This window comes from Mesitornis unicolor, unplaced genomic scaffold (genome assembly GCF_000695765.1).
Source record: "Mesitornis unicolor isolate BGI_N332 unplaced genomic scaffold, ASM69576v1 scaffold13529, whole genome shotgun sequence".
NCBI classification, from domain to species: Eukaryota; Metazoa; Chordata; class Aves; order Mesitornithiformes; family Mesitornithidae; genus Mesitornis; species Mesitornis unicolor.
In genome coordinates, this window is record NW_010206709.1 from 112,499 (window position 1) to 133,649 (window position 21,151).

The following is a 21,151-nucleotide window of genomic DNA, read 5'->3' on the forward strand; positions in this document are numbered from 1 at the left end:
GTCAGCTAGAGTGCAGTTTTATTTGAACAAAAACCAGTGTCAATATTTTTAATAAAGTCTACAATACACTAAATGAATGTACATTTGTAAGAAGATATCTAGTTGTAAAGAAGGTGCAGGATAGTATGTACAATCATAGTTAAGTTAAAAAAATTCACATTTTACACAGATTTACTTGACAGTCCTATGCTGTCATGGTATATAAATGGTAACCAAAAGAACAACAAAAAAACCACAAGGAATTTCAGCTAGAGGACTGTATGATGCACTCATTTTTCAAATAAACTAGGTCAAAGAATTTTTATTTGTCCTAAATCAGATTTTTTATATAACTTTTAGAATTATTAGAATTAACATGTTCAATGAATATACTGATGTAAACATTTTTCCAATGGTGCCATCTCCTTCCATAAAAACCTGTCTCTTATGCTGGAGTCTGCTCTTCGGCTTCTACGCATTAGAGTAATTACACAGAATGTTTTTCCATACATGGTAAAAATTATCAAACAGGAAGGGAGATATGTTCAAAAGACACTTTGAAGCTTTTCAGTCCACTTTCACAACACTGTAAATCTTACTTACAAACCAGAAGCAGGCAAAAAATCCAATTGTCCCTAAAATGAGAAAGTGAAAATGGTTAGTTTATCTTCCAGTTTGTTCTGAGAGAAAAATCTAACAAGTGCTTCACAGCAGGACAGAATATAACATTGTAATCCAGTTAACTATCCAGAATAACAGCACTTGTTAAATTTAACACCACACATTTATCCCTAGGCTAAGTTATTGCTTTAGATCAAAGATGACTTTTAGGACCAGGCTGCTTGATGTACATTTAAACCACCGAAGGTCAAGCTCCTATTACCAGTAGCAGGCACACAAGCGCCATTTCAGAAACTGACTTTTATAAGCACAAAAAGTCAGTACCTACCTGGGTTTTTTAGGTCTACAGTAGTTCACAGTCACCTATGAATTATGCTGTAAAACAAGGCCTTGGAAGAGTCACCTGGCTTGGTTTTCTGTTCACCGTGCTCTATTTATACTCAAGAAAAGGAAACTTCTTACTCTGTGTATCCCATTACTTCCTTTTGCTAAAGCAATGCTCTGAGTGCTATAGCAGTTAGGAGCAGGCATCAAATGAAACTGGCATTGACACAAATCAAAATGTGTAATTCTGTGTAACATGCATTCAAGCAGCAGATTTTCTCGCCACAGGTCACTATAGGTAATAAAAACCATACACTGGGAAACTGAGCAAATTCATGAACAAAGAAATTCAAATTACAGAGACACCATTTCAAGTGCTACAAAAACCGTTGGAGCCGCAGCTGATGGGAGGCTTGGAGAAAGCACCAGTACATATGCTTGCCCTGTTCTCATCTGCTTTCTGAAGTACTGCTGTTCGGGTGTTTGGGTGGCAGATCTGTGGTCTGGTTTGGTATAGCCTTCCTTGATTTCTTACCAATCCAGTTCTTTAGTCATCCAACTCAATAGTAGGAGAAAAAAACCCAACCCCACAAGTATCTTCTGGAGGGACCTTGGGGCACATGTCAAGTCCTGTGACCCAAGTTAGCACAGTGCAGAGTAAGATGATGAGGAGACAAGATGACACTGAATGAGATTAGTCTGTCTCAGGTTTCTGTTGTTAAGCTGATGAACAAGTCTGCAACTTGCACCCCACAGTCATGATTATGGGGTAACTGCAAAGACATTGTCCATCACATTTAATATTAAACTACCTCAAGAACTCAGTATGCAAGGAGACACTGAGTACCATATAATTAATTAACTCTTAAGCTTCTAAGGAATATGATGCATTGTTCCTCAAGCTTTTACCTGGGAGTAACTGCCACACAGACGTTAAGCCCTACCACCTAAAAAAAAAAACCAAAACAAAAACCCAAAAGGGCAGGTCTCAGCTTCATCTGAATTCATTCTCAAATACAGAGCTACATGCCAGTTCCGCAACAGCCCTTACCAGCTGCTAAGCTACAGGCACTTACAAGATCATGCACTCGGCTCCACTACTGTGAGATTCATCCTTCTGTTTGTACAGCCCAGGATTAACATCAGCTCCAACTTTTTTCACTATGTCATTGTGACTGGTTTACTAACTAGAAGGTTCTTTATTAAGTGCTTGTCTTTTCTACATTCATTACACTTCTCTTTCAGATCACATCTACACATTTGCTAAGTGAGGAACTTGTCTTTGGATGCTTATTATCTATACGCCAGTTCTTGTGTTCTTTGTGCTACCATGTATATTTGCAGTTAAAGGCTTTTTGACAGCCTACTATTATATGCCACAGATTACCCTTTCCCTCTAAGTTTGCAGTTATCATCCTCTGAAACAGTGGGAGATGGCAGTTTTACTGCTGTTGATAGGAGATCAGACACCAGCCACAGAAGGAATTTAAATTTCTTTGTAGGCTTGACATTGCTAAGTCTTTGCAGTTTATGGTCAATTCTCACTCCTTCCTACTGTGTCCAATACTCCAATATCAGCATTGTTACTCTAAGCCTTACTCATGTTTTTTTTCTAATAATGGTTCTCAGCATCTGCTTTGTAGTTGGTTTTATAACATAGCCTACTTAGAGCCTTTTATGGCTTTGAGAGCAATGTTTCTTCCAAATGTTTAACAGATGAGATCTTAGAAATCTATCTGCTATTCTAGAACAAAATTGTAATATAAAAAAAAATAAATTGTGTCACTTTAACACAAGAATGAGATTTTCCATGCGGTTTCCTGAGCATGCCATAACTTAATATGGGAACAGACTCTACACCCACAGTATTTTCCTCCAATCCTTGTCACACTGAATCCTTGATACACCAGCTTTCCATAAAACATGGCCTCATTCACAGCAGAGTCTGAAGAACAAGCATTTGATCTATAAACAACTTTTCACAGGTTTCAGTAACATTGATTTTCAACTTCCCTCCTAAAAAAAAAAAATCTGTTTAGCAAATCAGTGACCAAGCACCTCCCCTGCACCTTTTTTTAAACTTTATCAGAAATTTTGCCAATGTCCTGTGACAGAAACAAAATTAAGTTGAAAATCTACCTCAAGAATCCAACTGCAGATTTAGATGTGAGAACCAATTTAAAAAACAGTATTAACAGACAGAAATCAAAGGAAGTTAAGGAAACATTATTTATAAGCTGTTTTAAGTTGTACAGCTGCTTTACCGACAGGATCGCTTATGGTACTGCAGCAAAAAAGCTTAACTTGTTTTTGAAGAATGTATGCAGTATAGAGCCTGGTTCCACTGAAATTCAGTGGTTTTTCCACCTCAGACCTGGGCGTGCATGTGATTCCATGAACTGCTAAGAGGTCCACAAAAGATAATTAAGTCAAAAAGGTTCCCATTTTCTACACAGAAGTAAATATCCCAATCAGAAAAGGATCTCCAAATGAATAATGATTGGGGAAAACTAACTATGAATTAGTTTGGCTTGTTTGAAAATTCTAGCTAGAATATGTTTTCTACATTTCAGCCCCATTTCACAGGTTTCCCACTTGTTCCAAATTTTAGCACATTATATAGAAAAGCATCAACATAGTGCATCTTTAAGGCCAGTGCTGACTAGTGTAACACGTTCTCAGATTCTCTTTTTATCAACTCTGATTAAGGCCAATCTTAAAATACAGCTAAGTGCACAATCAGTTTGGTACAACTGTAGCTCTACCCAGTAAAACTGCCATTAACAGTTGCACTAAAACAGAACCTTGCCATCTCAAGTAGCATGGCTTGAGAAGTACTTCCTCAAGCATACTCACCTCTTCAATTCTGAGAATTTTTCCATGCACACCTTGCACCAAAATTAGAATCATCCCTTACTTAAAACGTGCCTCTCATTAGAATACTAGGAATATTTAGGAGAGCTTTAGATATGATCACCCTAGGATCTTGCTTGTAGTTGTTTCTTTTAAAACACATTCAAACAGAAAACAAAGTTTTGAGGCACTATCAACCTCTTCAGCTTACTGCTTCACTGACAGACATCATGAGCACGTGACAGAAAACAGATACCCAAAGGTGGTTTGTTTTTTTAAAGCCATTAAAAAATTCTAATAGTAAGTATTTAAAAAGAAAAAAAAAAAACAGAAACCCCAAAACCAACAAAAAACCCACTAGTTGAGACCTCTAAAATTGTTTTGATTGCTCTAAACTCCTGTCTACTGTAAGGCTTTTACAACTTCTATATGCACATCTCTATCAAAGATACCAAGCCTGTCACAAATTCCTTCAATGAGCCTATAAAATAAGTTTTAATCTAACATTACAATCTTTTTTCATGCCTAATGTTTACTTTAACCAATTCTAACCACTCGCGAGCTTAAATTAAATTAAATTAAAAAGCATCTGAATGACACACATTTAAGAACTTACTTTTGTCTTTCCCCAAGTGGGTGACTTCCAGGTTTTAAGATTCTGCCTTTCTAAACAACCCCTATTAATCTAGGAAAGTGATGCCATCCTAGTGCACTGCAGCCTCTTGTACCCCATTCATCATACTAGGGAGGTACAGCTAAAAGACATTTTTGTGGGAGCTATTTAAAATTCAAGAACTCACTTTTAATGTCTTGAGTAATTTCTCTAGCCAAGCAGCAGAACATATCCAATGCATTCACTTATACTTACTAGGGAGACACTGACCTTTCAGGTGTATTTTGATCTTTTAGTCCTCCAGTTTCTATACTGGAATACTGTTTGATACCCTGATCTGCAATATATACAACTTAGCAACGCTTTTCTTCTACACAAAGAGATGATAACAAGTGAGCACCTAACTGGGTAAGGGAAAGTTATTAGTAAACTACTTTAAGTTCAAAATTAAAAATTATTATTGGCACAGAATAATGCCAAAATACATTAAGCAGACTGTATGCCCTATTTGTTTCTTCTAGCTTTATTGTTTGATGAAGAAAAAAGAATTCAAAGCACGAACAGGTTGTACAAAAGCAAATAGAAAAGCACTCTGCACTTGGCTGATACTTCTTCTGTACCTTAAAAGCTCTCTGTATCATACTGGTTTCAATCACTGCACAGTGGTGGGTGCTTCAGAATCTCAGATTCTAAACACAATCTATCCAGAAGATCAAAACTCAATTTTGAAAATGGCATTAGCTCACAAGTGAAAATGAAGTTCAAAAATAGAGGTCGCTGTAAAGCAACATGCTTTGACTATGTTCAGCATTTTTTTTGTCTCCAACCATAAAACGCATGTAATAATGTAGCTACCACCATTCAACCACACTTACTATTTCTTGAAAGATTAGCCACACTTTGTACATTAAAATACAATTGTCTTGAGTGTGCACATTAATTGTTACATTTCGCCAGTCAAATTACATTACTGTTGTCATTGCCATGCAAGCACTCAGTTCCTATTTACTTATTCATTATGATCTCTTTTGTGATGTCCACAGTAACACAACACACCGCCACACAGGAGGTATTAATGCTGTCCTCTATTTCTGTCACAGTTACTGAGACCTAATAGGCAAGAATAGAGAAAACCAAAATACCTAGTGTTAAGGGAAACAGATCAAGATTCCATTTCAGGAACAAACAGGAAGAACACCATTAACTGTGAACAGTGCGTAAAATTATATTAGTAAACCTCCTCACCTCCAGAAACTTGTGCAGGACCGAACCATTATTTTCCAAAGTAAGTGCTATTAAGGAATATTTTACAAGAAGCAGAAGACACCTAACTTGAGACATCTATCTGAAACAGCTTAAATTTCAGCCTCGCCGCACCTTTCTGCCCCCCAGAAAAAAATCAAACTAAATATGAGAATAAATTTATCTCAGCTTTTTGCATTAGCAAGGATTACATACTCCATATACCTTCTGCCTTTCCAGTGACTAATCAACTTAAAAAAAGTGATGTAGCAGCTTTCTTCATGAACTACAAATACAGCATAGCCACCACTATTGTGTTTCTATTAGAAAAAAAGAAAAACAGCAAAAGTAACAGCAGCACAGTTTATTATTGGACTTTTGGGGCCTCACTTGCCTCCACATCAAGAACACCAGGATCAGCACATCTGAAGCTTTTAATACCATTTCAGCAGCTGCCATGACAATTTCAATTATCGTTTTAGATATGAAAGGGGTATTTTTAATTCCACCAATTTGCATCTTGTAAGTGAAATTGAAAGTGGCAGAATAGCAACTAACCTATGCTAAAACCCAGACACATTAACATATTGCTTCAGTTTCAAAGTAATTAAAATATTTTACACTACAGTTTGTTTGGGTTTTTGGGTTGTTTTGCAGAGGTTTGTTTTGAGGTTTTTGTCGTTGTTGTTGTTTTTAGTATATTTATAGAGGACATCTGGAGCTTGTCTGTTTTGCTGGGATTTAAGCAGGGGTTTAACTGGCAATATGTCAACTTTTATGTTTGCCTTCTAACAATTAAAAATTAGATGAATTAAATCCTCCTTCCCCCCCCCCCCACCACTTCTAAAAATGTTTTGGTTATTTTTACCTTCTTTTGAAGAGACACAGGTCTAAATAACAAACGATAATAAAAATCTAGCCATAAGTGCCTGTTAATGTTGTTAAATATAATTTCTACAGAGTACTTGTTTGGTTCAAACCCATACAGTAAATTTTCTTCAGTGTTTTATTATGAACAGTGTTATTTTTGCATCACACTCATCAGTATTAGAGGCAATAAAGATGAGAGAGGTCCTCACTGCTGAACTAACAAACTTGAAGTCTGATGCTAAGACTTGCTTTCATTGTTTTAGCCACTCTTTTTAACTGTATCAAGGGAGTTAAGTGATGTATTGCATAAAGCCAACACAAAGTAATTACAGCAGGTTGCAATAATCAGGTAGAAGCTATTAACAAGTAACAATACAACTATTAAGTCATCCACAAAGAGATTCTCCATTACAAGTCTTAGGAATGATTGGTTTCTCATTACACATAGGAACTGGCATTTTTTCTAGCTCTACCACTGCAGTGGTACTTAAGGATGCTAAGCAGAGTGATACACTATAGATCTGACTTCATGTGTTAAAACCACATGCACAACAGCAGCAGTATGACGAACACCAATACAAAATGCTCCTGGCTATTTTTAAGGGCCACTACCCTTCAAAAAGCTTCTAATTTCATGGTAACACATGGTAAATCTGGCACAGATTTCACATCAAATCAGCCTCGAAATTACTACTTGACCTAAGTGATTATGAACATTAGAGTAATTCTGTAGCAGACACTTAGTCTGCCTGAATAACACCAGGAAGGATGGACTAGTAAAAATGGAGAGCTGTATTTCAACTAGGTTCCTTCAGTTAAGGTACATTCCTGTCACATTAAGAAGTGGTGCTTAATAAGCAGGTAAAATCACCTCGAACAGTACCAGAACTCTCTATTGTCAACATTCACTTTTTTCCATTCTCCATATGCAAAGCGCACTTACAGACTTTCCATATGAGGCTTGTAGACCCAATTACGAAATTCAGAATCAAGTTACACATCTCTGATATCAAAGTGAACGTGAACAGCACTTTGAAAATATAATGGTTTGAACTCACTGCTAATATAATATGCAGGAAAGGAAAATAAGTGTAACTTCAAGTTAGAAAAAAAACCCCAGCCTTAAAGAATATCTTACTGTGATGTGTGGTGTCACAAACCATAAAAGTAACACTGCCTCAAGAGTCATAAATGGTATTTAATGTTTCAGATAGTATAAATTCTTATAGTGTAATGTTTCTCATTACAAAAACAAACCCCTGCATTACACAGAATCACAGAACGTTAGGGATTGGAAGGGACCTCAAAAGATCATCTAGTCCAATCCCCCTGCCGGAGCAATTAATTTTAAGTTTGAGCACTGTACTTACCTGTGAAAAGGAAAAAGATTAAGACCATGATCATTGTGTAACCAAAGTATAAAATGGTGCTAGCAGTTCCTGTTATCTGGAGTTTAGAGAAGAAGTAATGAACTGCATAGATAAAGAGATAGACTGCTGTAAAGCTGCTCGTCAAGAATGATCGCCACCACCAATGATAATCCTGAAAGAAACAAACTATTCAGTAAGACATCATGTAGAAAATAGAATATAAATTAGCTGGTTAAAAAATAACATTGCCTTATGAAATAATTTAATTCTTCAAAATTTATCTAAAAAAAAAATCCAACATAGCACGTAGCTACTATCTTTTTTCCTTCTTTCTCAAAGTCAACTGTATTGCTTCCACTAAGAACATTAAATTATTCTGAGATCAAGGCTGTTTATTGTTTGCTTATCTGCTACAAATGGTGGATTCTAAAACAAAAGCCACATTTCAAGAAAGTGGCTAAGACAGGCATGTCAAAGGCTGACAATACAATTCATTCACAGCATCCAGCACATCACAGTACACATTAATAACTCTTTTTAACATCTTCCACCTAGAAGTGGTTACCTATATCCAAACTATACATTTTACCTCTGCACAGAGATGGAAGTAGCACAGCAAAACTGTAGCTTCTGAACATGTAATTAGAAGAATTATAAAAACTAGGAATAGGAATCCAAACATGTAATACATCTGATGAGACCTAGGAAAAAACACAAACAAACAAAGCCACAAAAGAAAGAAAAAAAAGAGTTCATTTGTTAGCTTAGCATCATTACCAGATACTAAAAACAACAAACACAACAAAAAACCCCACACCACAGGGGTAACTGCCTATACCACTATCAGCTGATTCACAGAAATTTTTCTTCACCTGGATGTGCTCTGCATACTCTGTAAACAAGCATCCAGTTGAGCTGGCAGTAATAAAACCACTGCTATACAGAGCAATGCTGCAAATCTTCAATTATACTTCCCCTGGAATTAGCATCTATAAACTTTCACAGAGAACAGTTATGGGCAATTTCCACCAGAGATGTTTATCACTTCAGGTCTCTCTGGTAAGAGGATCTTTAGCTTCCCTGACTCCTGCATCACCTGTATTCTTCCCCAGTTACAGTATCCACTTCCTTCCTCCTACTGGAGCTGCATTTTCCAGGTGCCTCTACATCTCCTCACTACATCCAATCAGATGCTCCTCCACTCCCAGTCTATTCCCAATCCAAGGGCTAGCCAAACACTAAAACACTCACAGAAATAAATGCAAGGAAAATATGTTTGTTTACTTTTAATCTGGTGTCTTTCAGATAAAGGTAGTAACCAAATCGACTTTGTTAAGTGATGGGGACAATTACTGCAGTGTAAGATTTGACAAAGGGAGTGTCAGTTGCACATGCCCTCCATGCTTCTCTTCTGTAGGATAAATAATGAAAAACCATTTGGGAATTCAGTAATTTAAACTCCAAAAGTCAAACAGAGTATACCTGTTCATCAGCTGATTACATTTTTCAGCACAGCTGTATTACACAGTTTCTACTTCTGGTGAGGACTAATGTGAAAGGCTAATACATCTAATATATTTGCATTTAAAGAACTGATTTCGAAAACTGTTTGTAGGAAATCTCAACATAAACAGAGGATACCTGAAAAACCTGGCACCTTCAGGGTAGTATTTTCCATTGAACAACAATATTTTAAACATTTCATGTTTACATTGTGAAAGTTACGGAAGACTGCACTGGTTTAATTTTTCATGCACATGCTTGACTAGGTTTTGACAAGATTCAGGAGTGGTGTGGATGTTTCACAAGGGGTGGAATTTTTGTTTTGCAGAACATGGAATCCCAAGATTTTGACCCAATTCTGATTTAACAGCTGAAACCACTAGATTTTATTAGTTTCCTAACTAACAGATTTGGCTCCACCTAACCACAACAGCATGAAACCATGTTCATGCTGTTCGGAGCCAGAAAGATAAAACAAAGTGACAGGAATCTAATTTCACACTTAGCCGTTATCTAAGAGGAACTATTTGTGTAAGTCCTAAGCAGAAGAATAAATACACAGATTCTGGAAACTTCACAGAAGTCTGCAAGAAGATAGTTTTTTTAAAAATTTATTTATTCCTTATATTAATTGGTTTGGGATGTTCAATATCACACTGCATTTATAATCAAACCAGCATAACTAGAACCAAAGAAAGTAATACTCACCAAATGCTATTCAGAATGAAAAAAAGTTGAATGAAAATACAGCCAAAGGGCAAGATACCACCCATTACGATACCAGGCAGCGGCTTTGTGAAAAAAGACTGCTCTGGAATTTGGCGAGGAATCTGGTTTGTACGGACTGGATGTTCAATAGGCTTTGGAAGAAATTAATATAATTAAAAGATAAGTTGTTACATCATAACAAAGATTACTCTTCCCTAGTATTAGCATCTAAAGATTTGATAAACATAACTTTATTTACATCCATACGTCATCACAAGTTACCAAATCAAAAAACTACAAACTTGATATCCATCATCAGGAAGAAACAAATATGCTTTAGACATTCCAACTATTGGCCAGTAAACAAGTCAGAACATGAAGGAATCTGTTCAGTCTTATTAAAAAAGAAAAAAACCCTACCACACAAAGAAACAACTACCTTTTTCTTAGTTGTCTGGCACTATCTCAAACTAGTGAAGTACAAATTGAAGTACTTCTGAAGTACTGCTTCAAAAATGAAACTGAGGTATTGCTGAGGTACAAAAGGCAAGGAGGACCTTTAAGAACATGATTAAATTATAGTGAATGGACAGAAAAAAAGTAACATTACAAGCATAGACTCAGTTTCAAAATCATGACAAAGTGAAACATCATTTTATTATCATAGTGCCATAGATGCTTCAATCCAACTAGTTTTTGTATGCTTAGGGATGCAATGGCTCAATTAGAGAGGACAGGAGTATTTAAAATCTGTTCTCAAAGAGCCCTACCTTCTCTTTGAAGCCAAAATATGCACCCACAAAGGTTAGTGGGACTGAAATTCCAAACCACATCGCCAGGATAGCAACCAAAGTGCCAAAAGGGATGGCAGCTGAGGACCCTTTCACCCACAGAATGAGATTCATAATGAAGAAATCAGCAAAGACAATCCTGAAAAAAAGATCAGAAAATATATTAAAATATCAGGAAGTATAATTGTAAAAATCTACACAAAGAATGTAAAAACAAAATAAATAAAACCCCCTTTTATCTGAATCACCTTTCCTATTATTGCCAGTCATTTAATAACTTTATTTAGTTCCTTTCTAACTAGTAAATTCCCTATGAAAAAACAGTGATAGCAAAATCTCAGTTTCAGGAAGCCACACATGACTCTTACAACAAACATGTATCCTGCTGCAGCATGTGTCACAGCAACACGGTAGCAGAACGGTGGATTAAAGAGGGCTCTTCCCTACAAGAAGAATCATCATATTAACACTTCCTGGAGTTACACAGTTAAGCCCACACCTTTGGAGAATTTAAATAAAGACTGCATCAATCACAACATGTCCCCAGATCTGTTCTTCCCTCCCCAGTTCAGTGCATCTGCGTCATTTTCTAAACATCCTGGGAAAACACCAGAAAACAACTGAAGACAAATGAAGATTTCAAACATTCCATTTTGAAAACAAAGCAAAAGTACTGCAAAGGAGCCCCACATAAAACCTGCTTGAATTTGCCAATATTCAGAGATGCATCACAGAAAATTCAGCCTCAGGAAGGGCCCCTGTGAAGTGCACCATTGGCTGTGTTTTGTTCAAACAGTGTTCCACACAGCCCCGAGGTGAACATGCACCTTCCACTGTATTTAATTTGAAAAGGAAGGAGGGAGGGCTAGAGCAACAGACAGGCTCCTTTTTTCCTACACTTGCCAAAACTGTTTGGGGGAATAGGCTTGTTAACTAAGCACACCCAAGCGACCCCTGGTGTAAGCATCTTGTTGAACAAAAAATAAAAATCAAATCGATTTTAGAAGTCTTGCTAATTTTCATTATCTGCCCAAGCTCATAACACAAACCCAACTTATCCCCTCCCAAGTTAGAAAAAATTACTGCAAATATGAACTCCCATCAGTCTACTGAGACCATAACAGCCTTAAGCTGTTTATGACATTATGCAAATTCACTGAACTAGCATAGGATAATCAAGACATCTGTTCCTATTTTACCATTCCAAATCATTTTACTTCCTCTGTGAAACTTAATTTACTTAGGAAATATCAGCATGATATTTCTTCCACTGGTAAATATTGTCTTCTCTCTCAATTTCTAAATGACAGCAGGGAGACTGAAGCACATTTTGTTTAGAAATAAGACCTCCTCACAAGAAATACTACATCCAGTTGTTACCGAATGCATTATACTTCATTTGATGACATTCACTATACTCAATACCAAGTCATGTTTTATTCGTTCTGGGCTTTTTTGGGGAGAGATACCTTAAGAATTTATAACCTTTTCCTCAACTTTTGCCAAGGACATTTGTCAAAGGGGTAGCTTCACATACCCAAAGTCGCAACCAAGAAATACAGAAGACTTGCAAAAGAAATTAGTTTCTGCTCTCTTTCTTCACTGACCTAATGCTCATGCAAGGTCTTGAGAGCTATAAGAAAGTGAAAGGTAGGAGAGCTATCACTCTGCTTAAGCATGACAGCACTGGCCATAGTCTGATACATACCACAACCGTATCTGAAACTGTGCACTACTATAAAGAGAACCAGTTTAACAGGATCTCTTCATTATTCCCACCCAGAAGCATACTAAACAACTACTGTTTAGTATAGCAGTATATAGCTATTTCCTTTAAAAAAAAATAAATCATAATTTAATTTCTTATGTCTTTTTTAATAACATGGTTACAAGAAAACACTGATATAACAACTAAGGTAACAGAAGTTCTGCCTAAAAGGCTGTCTCCCCCTGTATAAAGTACGCTACAGACACTCCAAAGTTACCACAAAAACACATGCTTCCTAACAAAGCGACCATACCTATTACCCGTTAAGACAGGATTACCTGGAACATACTGAGTGCTCCAGTATCGAGCTGGAATTACCCCATCACTGCACCTAACATTCTGGAGCAGTGATTCTCAAAGGCTGTGATGCTACCTTGCAAGACAGTCACATCATTCCTCCTATGCTCACAGCTGATTATAAAACGAGATGCTAGGAAGCTGTGTCCTAGAGTACTAGGCTCCAGCTCCTCAGAATTCACTTTTCTTTATATTCAGACAGGCAATATACAAAACCAGCAGCAACTTGGAGAATAATAAAGAAAATCATCACACCAACAAGCACGTAATTCACTTCCCCCCCTTTCCCCGCCCCTTCACATTCACTTAGACTTAGGAATAAAGGAAAGAACAAGGGGAAACAATACTAACCCAGGGCAAAGCAGGGCTGTAAGCAAAACGTTTGTCTTCCACTTCTCGCCTCTAAATGCTGAGGGGAAAAAGTAAAAACACTTTCAAGTTCAGAACTTCTTCCAACTTCTTGCAGTATGGCAGCAAGAAGCAGATTTGTTGTCTGAGACACCAGCTCCAGTCTGAGGTTTATATTAAGCCCAGCAACTCTGAATTTAAACTGCTGTGTCATATTAAACAAACACCTGTACTTACTCTTGTACATTCTAGCAGACACATAACCAGCTGGAGTCCCCAGTAAGACCCACAATACAACTGCACAGGTCATCAAAGCACCGCGGTTGGCAGGAGAAAGAAAACCAAGGCAAGCCAGGACTAAAGAGACAAAAAAGATTTCATCATTTGTAGATACATGTCAAAATTTCCCTGTGACACATCATTGTACAGGTTTATCCCCTTAATTACCAGATGTTCTGATGAAGACTCTGTGCATAAACTCTCATATATCCCCCATCACATGGCCATGCCCACTAATGTCACTGTTAAATTCATAATAAAGCATTTCCACCTCATATTTTAAATAGAAAGTTTCTCACAGCCAAAAGAGTGAAAAATAAAAAGCCACACAGAGATGAATAATGAACCTGAATTAAATATCAGCTTTATGAAGTCTGCTTCCAAAATCCTACAGTCCTCCTGTAAACACACATGGTCAATACTTATGCATGCTAAGTCACAAGAGAAATTTATGTGGCATAAAGGACATCTGAGAACAGCTGGTCGGTGGAAATCACTGTAAAGATAGAAGATCTTGGAGGTATGAGATGCCTGAAATTCCACAAAAGGCTCTTGGCCATCATAATGGACAACACTTCACTCAGAATGCGCTACTGCGAAAATAAACCTCTTATTAAAGAGGGCTGCCTGTGTCTGAAGCAATTGTAAAGGCCAGCTCAGAGATATTCTCAGAAGAGGAGTTTGGCAGTCATCTCTAGAGGGAAGTTTAGTTTTTAAACAGAAAAAGGATTCTCCTCTCCAATGTCTTTCTACACTACACTGGGTGCACAGGAAACTCTCTCAGTTAAGTACACAAAGAGTTGTGATCAACACTGAAAGACAAGCCCATTGGGAAGTATTATTTATCTTGTAGCATCGAGTAATGAATGGAAAAAAAGCAGCTCCTTTAAGGACAAAAAAAAATATCTGAAAATAACCCTGGATGGCAGAATTTGAAAACTACTTTTTTTGTAATAAGTATCAGCATACTTCCCAATTCTACTGTACAGTAAGAAAAGGAATGATCACAGACTTCATAGATACATGTAATAAAACACCAACTTGTGACAGGTGTCAAACATCATCACATGTATATACAGCTATTTATGGTAGGCTCTCGCATTATCTTCATGTTGTGTCAGTATTATTTCACTGGGATGCATTCTTGCTCTTATTTCTGTGTGGCTGCAGGCTGTTGTGTCAAACGTATTAGATAGTGTTCTGAGAACATTAAAACAAGTCTTAGAACTTGCATTACTGGATCCTTGGCTAATTTACACCATGACAAACTGGTTTTGGTATTACACTACAAACTTGTCACCTCAATAAAGTTACTTACATAAAGTAATAAATGTCATAATGAAAATTTGTGTTCCTTGACCCAGAAAGACAGACAGTAACATTCCCTTCCTTGGAGGTCTAAACACATCTCCATGAACCAGCTTCCAGCCAAATTCCTCTTGGGCATCTTCCTGTATAAAAATCAACAATGTTGTTAGCAAAGATACATAATACAGTAGCAAATTAACACAAACAAGATGCAAAATACATATTTAAAGTTTGACTAACTTTCAGTTTAGATCCAAAGACAGACTAATTGCATCTGATTCATCACTCATGGATTTTAGAACCCCCTAATGGTTCAGTGAAAGAAAGAGGCAGGATTTATCAAGGAAATCCTAATCTCTTAAAGCAAGAAAAAACAAAATCTAATTAGCCAAACCATGTAACATAATTCTAAATTGAAATTAAAACAAAGCACTGCATTTAATTTAACTGGGATTATATTATTATTTTAATATTTAATATTATTATTTTAATCTAGTTCAAGCTTTTATCTTTTTTTTTTCTTCCATTACAAACCACACCATTCTCAATGACAATACTGGGAAAGAATGAAATGGTCTCTGTACTCCAGAAGAAAGTTTGCTCCCTAGAATCACTAGGGGCAAGTACTAACACTCCTTGTCCCACTGACAGAGGTTAATGGAAGGATGGCACAGAGGGGGGGGATCCTCAGTCCAGCAGCTCTAAGGAACCACTGCTGAAGAATAAAACTTTGCAATAAAGTCACTCAAAACAAACACTTCCCCTCACAAAAAACAAAACAAACACTCATGACAGCAAATAACCAACCCCTCAAGAAGACCACTCTCTTCCTCACAAAGTTAAAAGCTACAGGTTGCATTCAACCTAGAAGTACTGAGTTTAGTTCAGTGGACTGCTTACCAGTACAGCTACAGCACACAAAAAATAGGGTCAGAAAGAATACAGACCAAACTGACAAATGACAGGGCATCTTCATAGATTATGCAACAGATTATGCAATGTATTTTTTTTCCCCCCATACTGATACCTCTGTTTGCATTTGTTGGCTAGAAATTACTCTCAGAAGTTTGATATACTAATTCAAAAACTGAAAACTATAAAACACAAGATAGCACTTTGGTTAAAACAAAACAACAAAACCTACGCAAGCAAGGAAAATCATACCAGATATCTAGCTATAATTCCAATACACAGTGGTCTTCCAGTAAAGAAAGGTTTGTTTGGTTAAAGAGGCATGAAGACAAGACTTTGCTGCAAGTCTAAACTTGAACTAACTCTGATGATGGTGAGATAGTTGAGGTGAGACAGATAAAACTTTTCCCAGGTAGTTTTAAGTAAGGAATGAAAGAATTTAAAAGGTTATAATTTGAAGCAAATCTTTCTCTCTTTTCAAAATGATGAACACTAAGCAAAAATAAATGCTTAGTAATTTAGTTTCTGACAGAACAACAAAAAAATGTACAAATTTTGAATGGCTGGTATTAGATTTCTTATCAGCACCTAATCTGGCAAATGCATTCAAAAGACACTCTCTGGTTCTAATACAAACTTTAAAACATAACTACGTAGTAAGTATCTTGGTTTAAGAATAGACAGCAAACAAACTTGGCAGATTGAGTCCCCTGATTCATCTTGTATGGGGGCCTATGGGTCAGAGCATTTATCTCAAAGCTCAATTTTTAATAAAACTCTTCCATTATGGGCCAATTAGTTATGAGTCAGAGTATTTTCTAGACTTTTGTTTAAAGAATTTAGCTTTATTTTATACTGTTAACACTTAACATTCAAAGATATGGCCTTAAATACATCCAGGGATGGTGACTCCACCACCTCCCTGGGCAGCCTGTAACAGGGAGGCTAACAGGGTGTTATGCAGGCAGGGAGGTGGTGGAGTCACCATCCCTGGATGTGTTTAAAGAGCGGGTAGATGAGGTACTTAAGGATATGGTTTAGTGGGTAGACAGGAACGGTTGGACATGATGATCTCAGAGGTCTTTTCCAACCGAGCGATTCTGTGATTCTGTGATAAGGATAAGAATTGTACAACTAATCCGAGAAGCTACACTTTCTAGTAACAAAAAATATTTGAGGTAAATCTAAAGACACCTTTGAATCTTGGCCAATATGCTAAAAAGTTAGTCTAAAGTTTAAAAAAATGCAGTAATCATTACCTTATCCATTAATTTAGCCTAGTTATCAAGATACTTGAACAAAGATTTAAGTCTCACTCAAAGATTTAAATCTACACTCAAGGAGCAATGATCAAAGAGATTTAAATAAACAAAAAAAAGACAAGAGTTTTACCTCTCTCTTGAAAAGATACTGACATGAATTCTCTTCAGTTCAGGAAACTTCTTAGTCATAAGGCCCTAAAAAGTAATCTAATGATTTCTAAACACTTCATTAATGTATGTCTCAATAAATCTCCATCACACTAAAAGCCAGTTGGTATTAGCTGAACATTAAACGTGCATACTAAGGCCACAGTCACTGGCTTGTGCATGAGTCTCTTTCAAGCAGAATCACCACCATCCCCTAAGCGTGAGGTACTCATTTGCTTCATTGCAGCTTCCTCAGCCTAGATCCTCTTTTGCACAATTATTTCACACGTTTTTAAATCAGGCTCCTTGAACTGCAACAGATCTTTAAGTCTCTTGCAACTGGCAAGAAAATAAAGAAGTGATTTTTTGAATGCCACACCTATCCATGCTGTTATCCATAAAAACTAATCACGCTTCTACAAGTCTTGCTCTTTATCACATTAAGAATGACCAACTAATAAAGACAACACAGTATAAGATATTGAACATAATTTAATTGAAAGATCAAACAGGAGCTTCACAAAAAAGATCAGTTAAAAGATGTGGAAAAATTCTTCCACTTTAATTACTGTCTGGATTTGCATTAACAAAAGATATTAAATATAAAATATAAAGAAGAGTAAAAGTACTTTCAGATGTTTTAGTTTCAATATGAAACATTTCTGTGCATTTTAAAGTATTTCTTTATCCAGATAGACAGCAACAACAGTGAAAATTCAAACCTTTGTAGTATCTGACATTATTTCTCATCTTTGGCTTGCAGACACCACTTTTTCAATTGGTAAAAGTAATTTTTACTCAGCCTCAGACTCACAGTCTGCTGGTCAATTTTTTAACTCACAATCAGTTCTATTCTCTTCCATCAAAGCAGCAAGCCACTATAGGGACCTGCCCCTTTCCCATTTTAAGGAGTACCTATTTCAAAAGAACTCGCAACAGGCTCAGTCAGATGGCAACTAGCTTCAGCTGCTACTTTAAGACAGACAAACCAGGCTCAGTTTGACACAATGATCACCAGGAGGATTGTATTTAAAAAAAAATAAATAGTAAAATCAATCATTTACACGCACTCCAAGTAGTTCAAACACAGCTAGAGACGAGAAGTTGTGTTGCACATGAACTGCAATATTAGAATCTCCTAAATGGAGACAAAGCGTGTGATTCCACCACACGTTCTAGCCACAGACAAGTGGCAACATCAATTTGTATTAGTCTATGTTAATCAGAATCTCTCCCGTAATATTTAACAAGACAACTACTTCTGACGTCAATTTAACGCCATTATTAGCTGCTGGTTTAATTTTCAATCCTTTTTTGCAATAAACATCTGATATATTTTTAAAAACACTGTTTCGTGAATTTGCTATCACACAGAATCACAGAATCGCTCGGTTGGAAAAGCCCTCTGAGATCATCATGTCCAACCGTTCCTGTCTACCCCCTAAACCATATCCTTAAGTACCTATCATTGTACTTCTCATGAAATGTAGACCACAAACTTTCCAAACTTCCAAAGTCATGCACTAGCACACTTGCTTTCTGGACGAGCTATACTACAAATTACTATTAAAAAAATACCACCTTGGAATTGGAAAAATAACAGCAACTGAGCTTCCCAATGCAGCTTCATTACAATGGGGAGAATACCTGTCTGCAGTAGTTTTTAAGTCTGATCTCCTGAGGATGGGAAAAAACAGTTATCAGTAAAAACAACTCCTCTCTTCACAAGTGGTTGCTCGGACTAGAAAACACATTTTTAGACAGGAAACACCCCAAAGTGGGTAGCAAGTCTTTGCTTCTGTGCTACAAGTGTCTCTGCAACAGGTATAGCGCAAGTCCTTTGCTAAGGCCACATAAAATGACTTAAACCAGAGCTGCATTGATAAGGAATCTGACATATAATCCCAGATTCCCAGAATCACTCAATGGTTGACGCTGGAAGGGACCTCTGGAGGTTATCTTGTCCAATGCCCCTGCTCAAGCAAGGCCACCTAAAGCAGGTTACCCAGAACCATGTCCTCTCCAAGGAAGGAGATTCCATAAATAACACACTGGCTGCTTAGGTCAGTGCCCTAACACCAGCTACACATGTCCAGACTGACTCCATATCGCAACCACAGGACTCTGAAGAAATTGCCACAACGTGATAGTGAATCAATGCCACAACACTTTTCAATGTCTGCACTGTATCTTATGGCTGTTGGTATACTATGAAAGCAATTTAAAAAAAAAAAAAAAAGAAAAAAGAGGGCTTTCCTTGGTTCAAAAATTCTTCTATTTCAAATACGAGTTTGTTCACTAACCAAAAAGTTTCTGTGAATCCCTCAACGTACTTCTAAAACCTGAAGTCTGTCCTTGCATATTATAAGTTCATCAAACGATGCTAGAAAGGTAAGACTGTCACATCTGCCTGCGTATTCCTGCTATTAGAAAAGGCGAAGTAGTAATAAAGCTATTTTTAACCACCATATATATTAGCACGTATCATATTCTTGGTATTTATAAATCTCTTCACATTGTATTCAAAACTAGTCGACAGACATCACTATCACCAGAAAAACGTGCTTATGTGAAAGCTGTAAATCCTACTCACAGAAGAATCAATCTGGTTGTATCTTGCAATGTCTTTATGAAGAGTCCTTAGAATAATCATAGCCACCATGCCAGATAAGAAGAGAACAATTACAAGGGAATTCATTATGCTGTAGAAAGAAAAAGTCAAACTTTCAATCCACTTATGCACGTTTCAGATCATGCACTCCAATTCATACCACATATACAGCTCAAGTCTGAGGAATAGCCTTAGATATTCAGACTAAGTCACTCAGACCTTTTAGTATTTTCCCACCCAGGGAAGATAAACTGCTTTAAGTTGTGTACTTTTATGATTTCTTAGGAGACAGAAGTGAGAATAGTATTTTATGATATATTGTTAATTCTCAAGGCAGTTACATACTGCTTTTCTTTATTTTCCTCCATATATAGCTCAGAAGTAATTTCCCAAGTGAAACAGCTACAGCTCTTAAAGCGAGTCTGTCAAGTTGATTTGATATCTACATCATGCCATTTAATATTTTGTAGAGACATAATTAACCAGATTAGCCTTTTCAAACACTTTGTATTGCAAAACATTAACATTTCAACACCAATTATATACCTACTTGATATAATTTGCATGGTACAGAGGGAAATAAGAGCTTTCCATATACACACCTTTTACTCATAAAAAAGCCCTTCTTTTTACTGTAAGCAGCTGCTGAGTACAAAATGAAGTACACATCTGTACCTCTCACTTGGCATTTAGAGAAAGCCAGACAGTAACAATGAGAAGACTACAGAGCAGCAACATCTCAAAATGGAGATGATAGAAGTGAAACGATGGAAGCTGCTTTCCTTTTGGACATTAATGGTGCAATCCTCTGGTGAAATGCAGTACTACAGTTGCTCCCAAGAGATGGAGGACTGATAAAAGTTACTTCACATATGAAAACAAGAAAGTTTTCTTGCCTGAAAACTAATAGACTTCGATCTACCACAGTAGAAGTTATATATATTCCTAGAAGTTATATATATTCCTAGAAGTTATATATATTCCTAGAAGCACAACTAAGAAATCTTTGTTCTCCCCTGCAAGGTTATTCACTGAATAAATGCAAATCTTACCTAAACCACTGGATGTTTGTATGTGGCATGGACTCCAAAATGTAGTCCCATCTGGAAGCCCACTTAATATTATTCTTTTCCTATAAGGAATTAAATAGCAGTTAATAGAAAAAAAGCACAAGTTTGTTGTGGTTTCTGAGAAAGAATGAACACATCAAATCTCAAAGCTATACAAGTGATTATTCTTTCAGACCCCCAAGCTTTGTCCTCTACAGCTTGTGACATCAGAGGGACACCTACTATCCTGCTACAAAGTTCTACCTCCTGACTGGCATGAAGTTCAGCAGAACATC

The 21,151-nt window shown here is 36.8% G+C and overlaps 1 protein-coding gene across 1 annotated transcript in view; it reads right to left on the bottom strand.

Moving 5' to 3' along the window:
- Window positions 1–295: 295 nt before the first annotated feature.
- LOC104546471 (transmembrane 9 superfamily member 2-like) overlaps window positions 296–21,151 on the bottom strand; it is a 31,859-nt gene continuing 11,003 nt past the window's right edge. The window contains exons 8-17 of the mRNA XM_010191875.1: window positions 20,859–20,938; window positions 19,789–19,897; window positions 14,885–15,017; window positions 13,525–13,644; window positions 13,291–13,348; window positions 10,854–11,013; window positions 10,084–10,235; window positions 8,462–8,573; window positions 7,873–8,044; window positions 296–614 (exon numbers count right to left, since the gene is read on the bottom strand). Of these exons, the coding sequence (XP_010190177.1) occupies window positions 547–614; window positions 7,873–8,044; window positions 8,462–8,573; window positions 10,084–10,235; window positions 10,854–11,013; window positions 13,291–13,348; window positions 13,525–13,644; window positions 14,885–15,017; window positions 19,789–19,897; window positions 20,859–20,938 (1,164 nt within the window). The 3' untranslated portion in view covers window positions 296–546. The remainder of the gene's footprint in view (window positions 615–7,872; window positions 8,045–8,461; window positions 8,574–10,083; window positions 10,236–10,853; window positions 11,014–13,290; window positions 13,349–13,524; window positions 13,645–14,884; window positions 15,018–19,788; window positions 19,898–20,858; window positions 20,939–21,151) is intronic.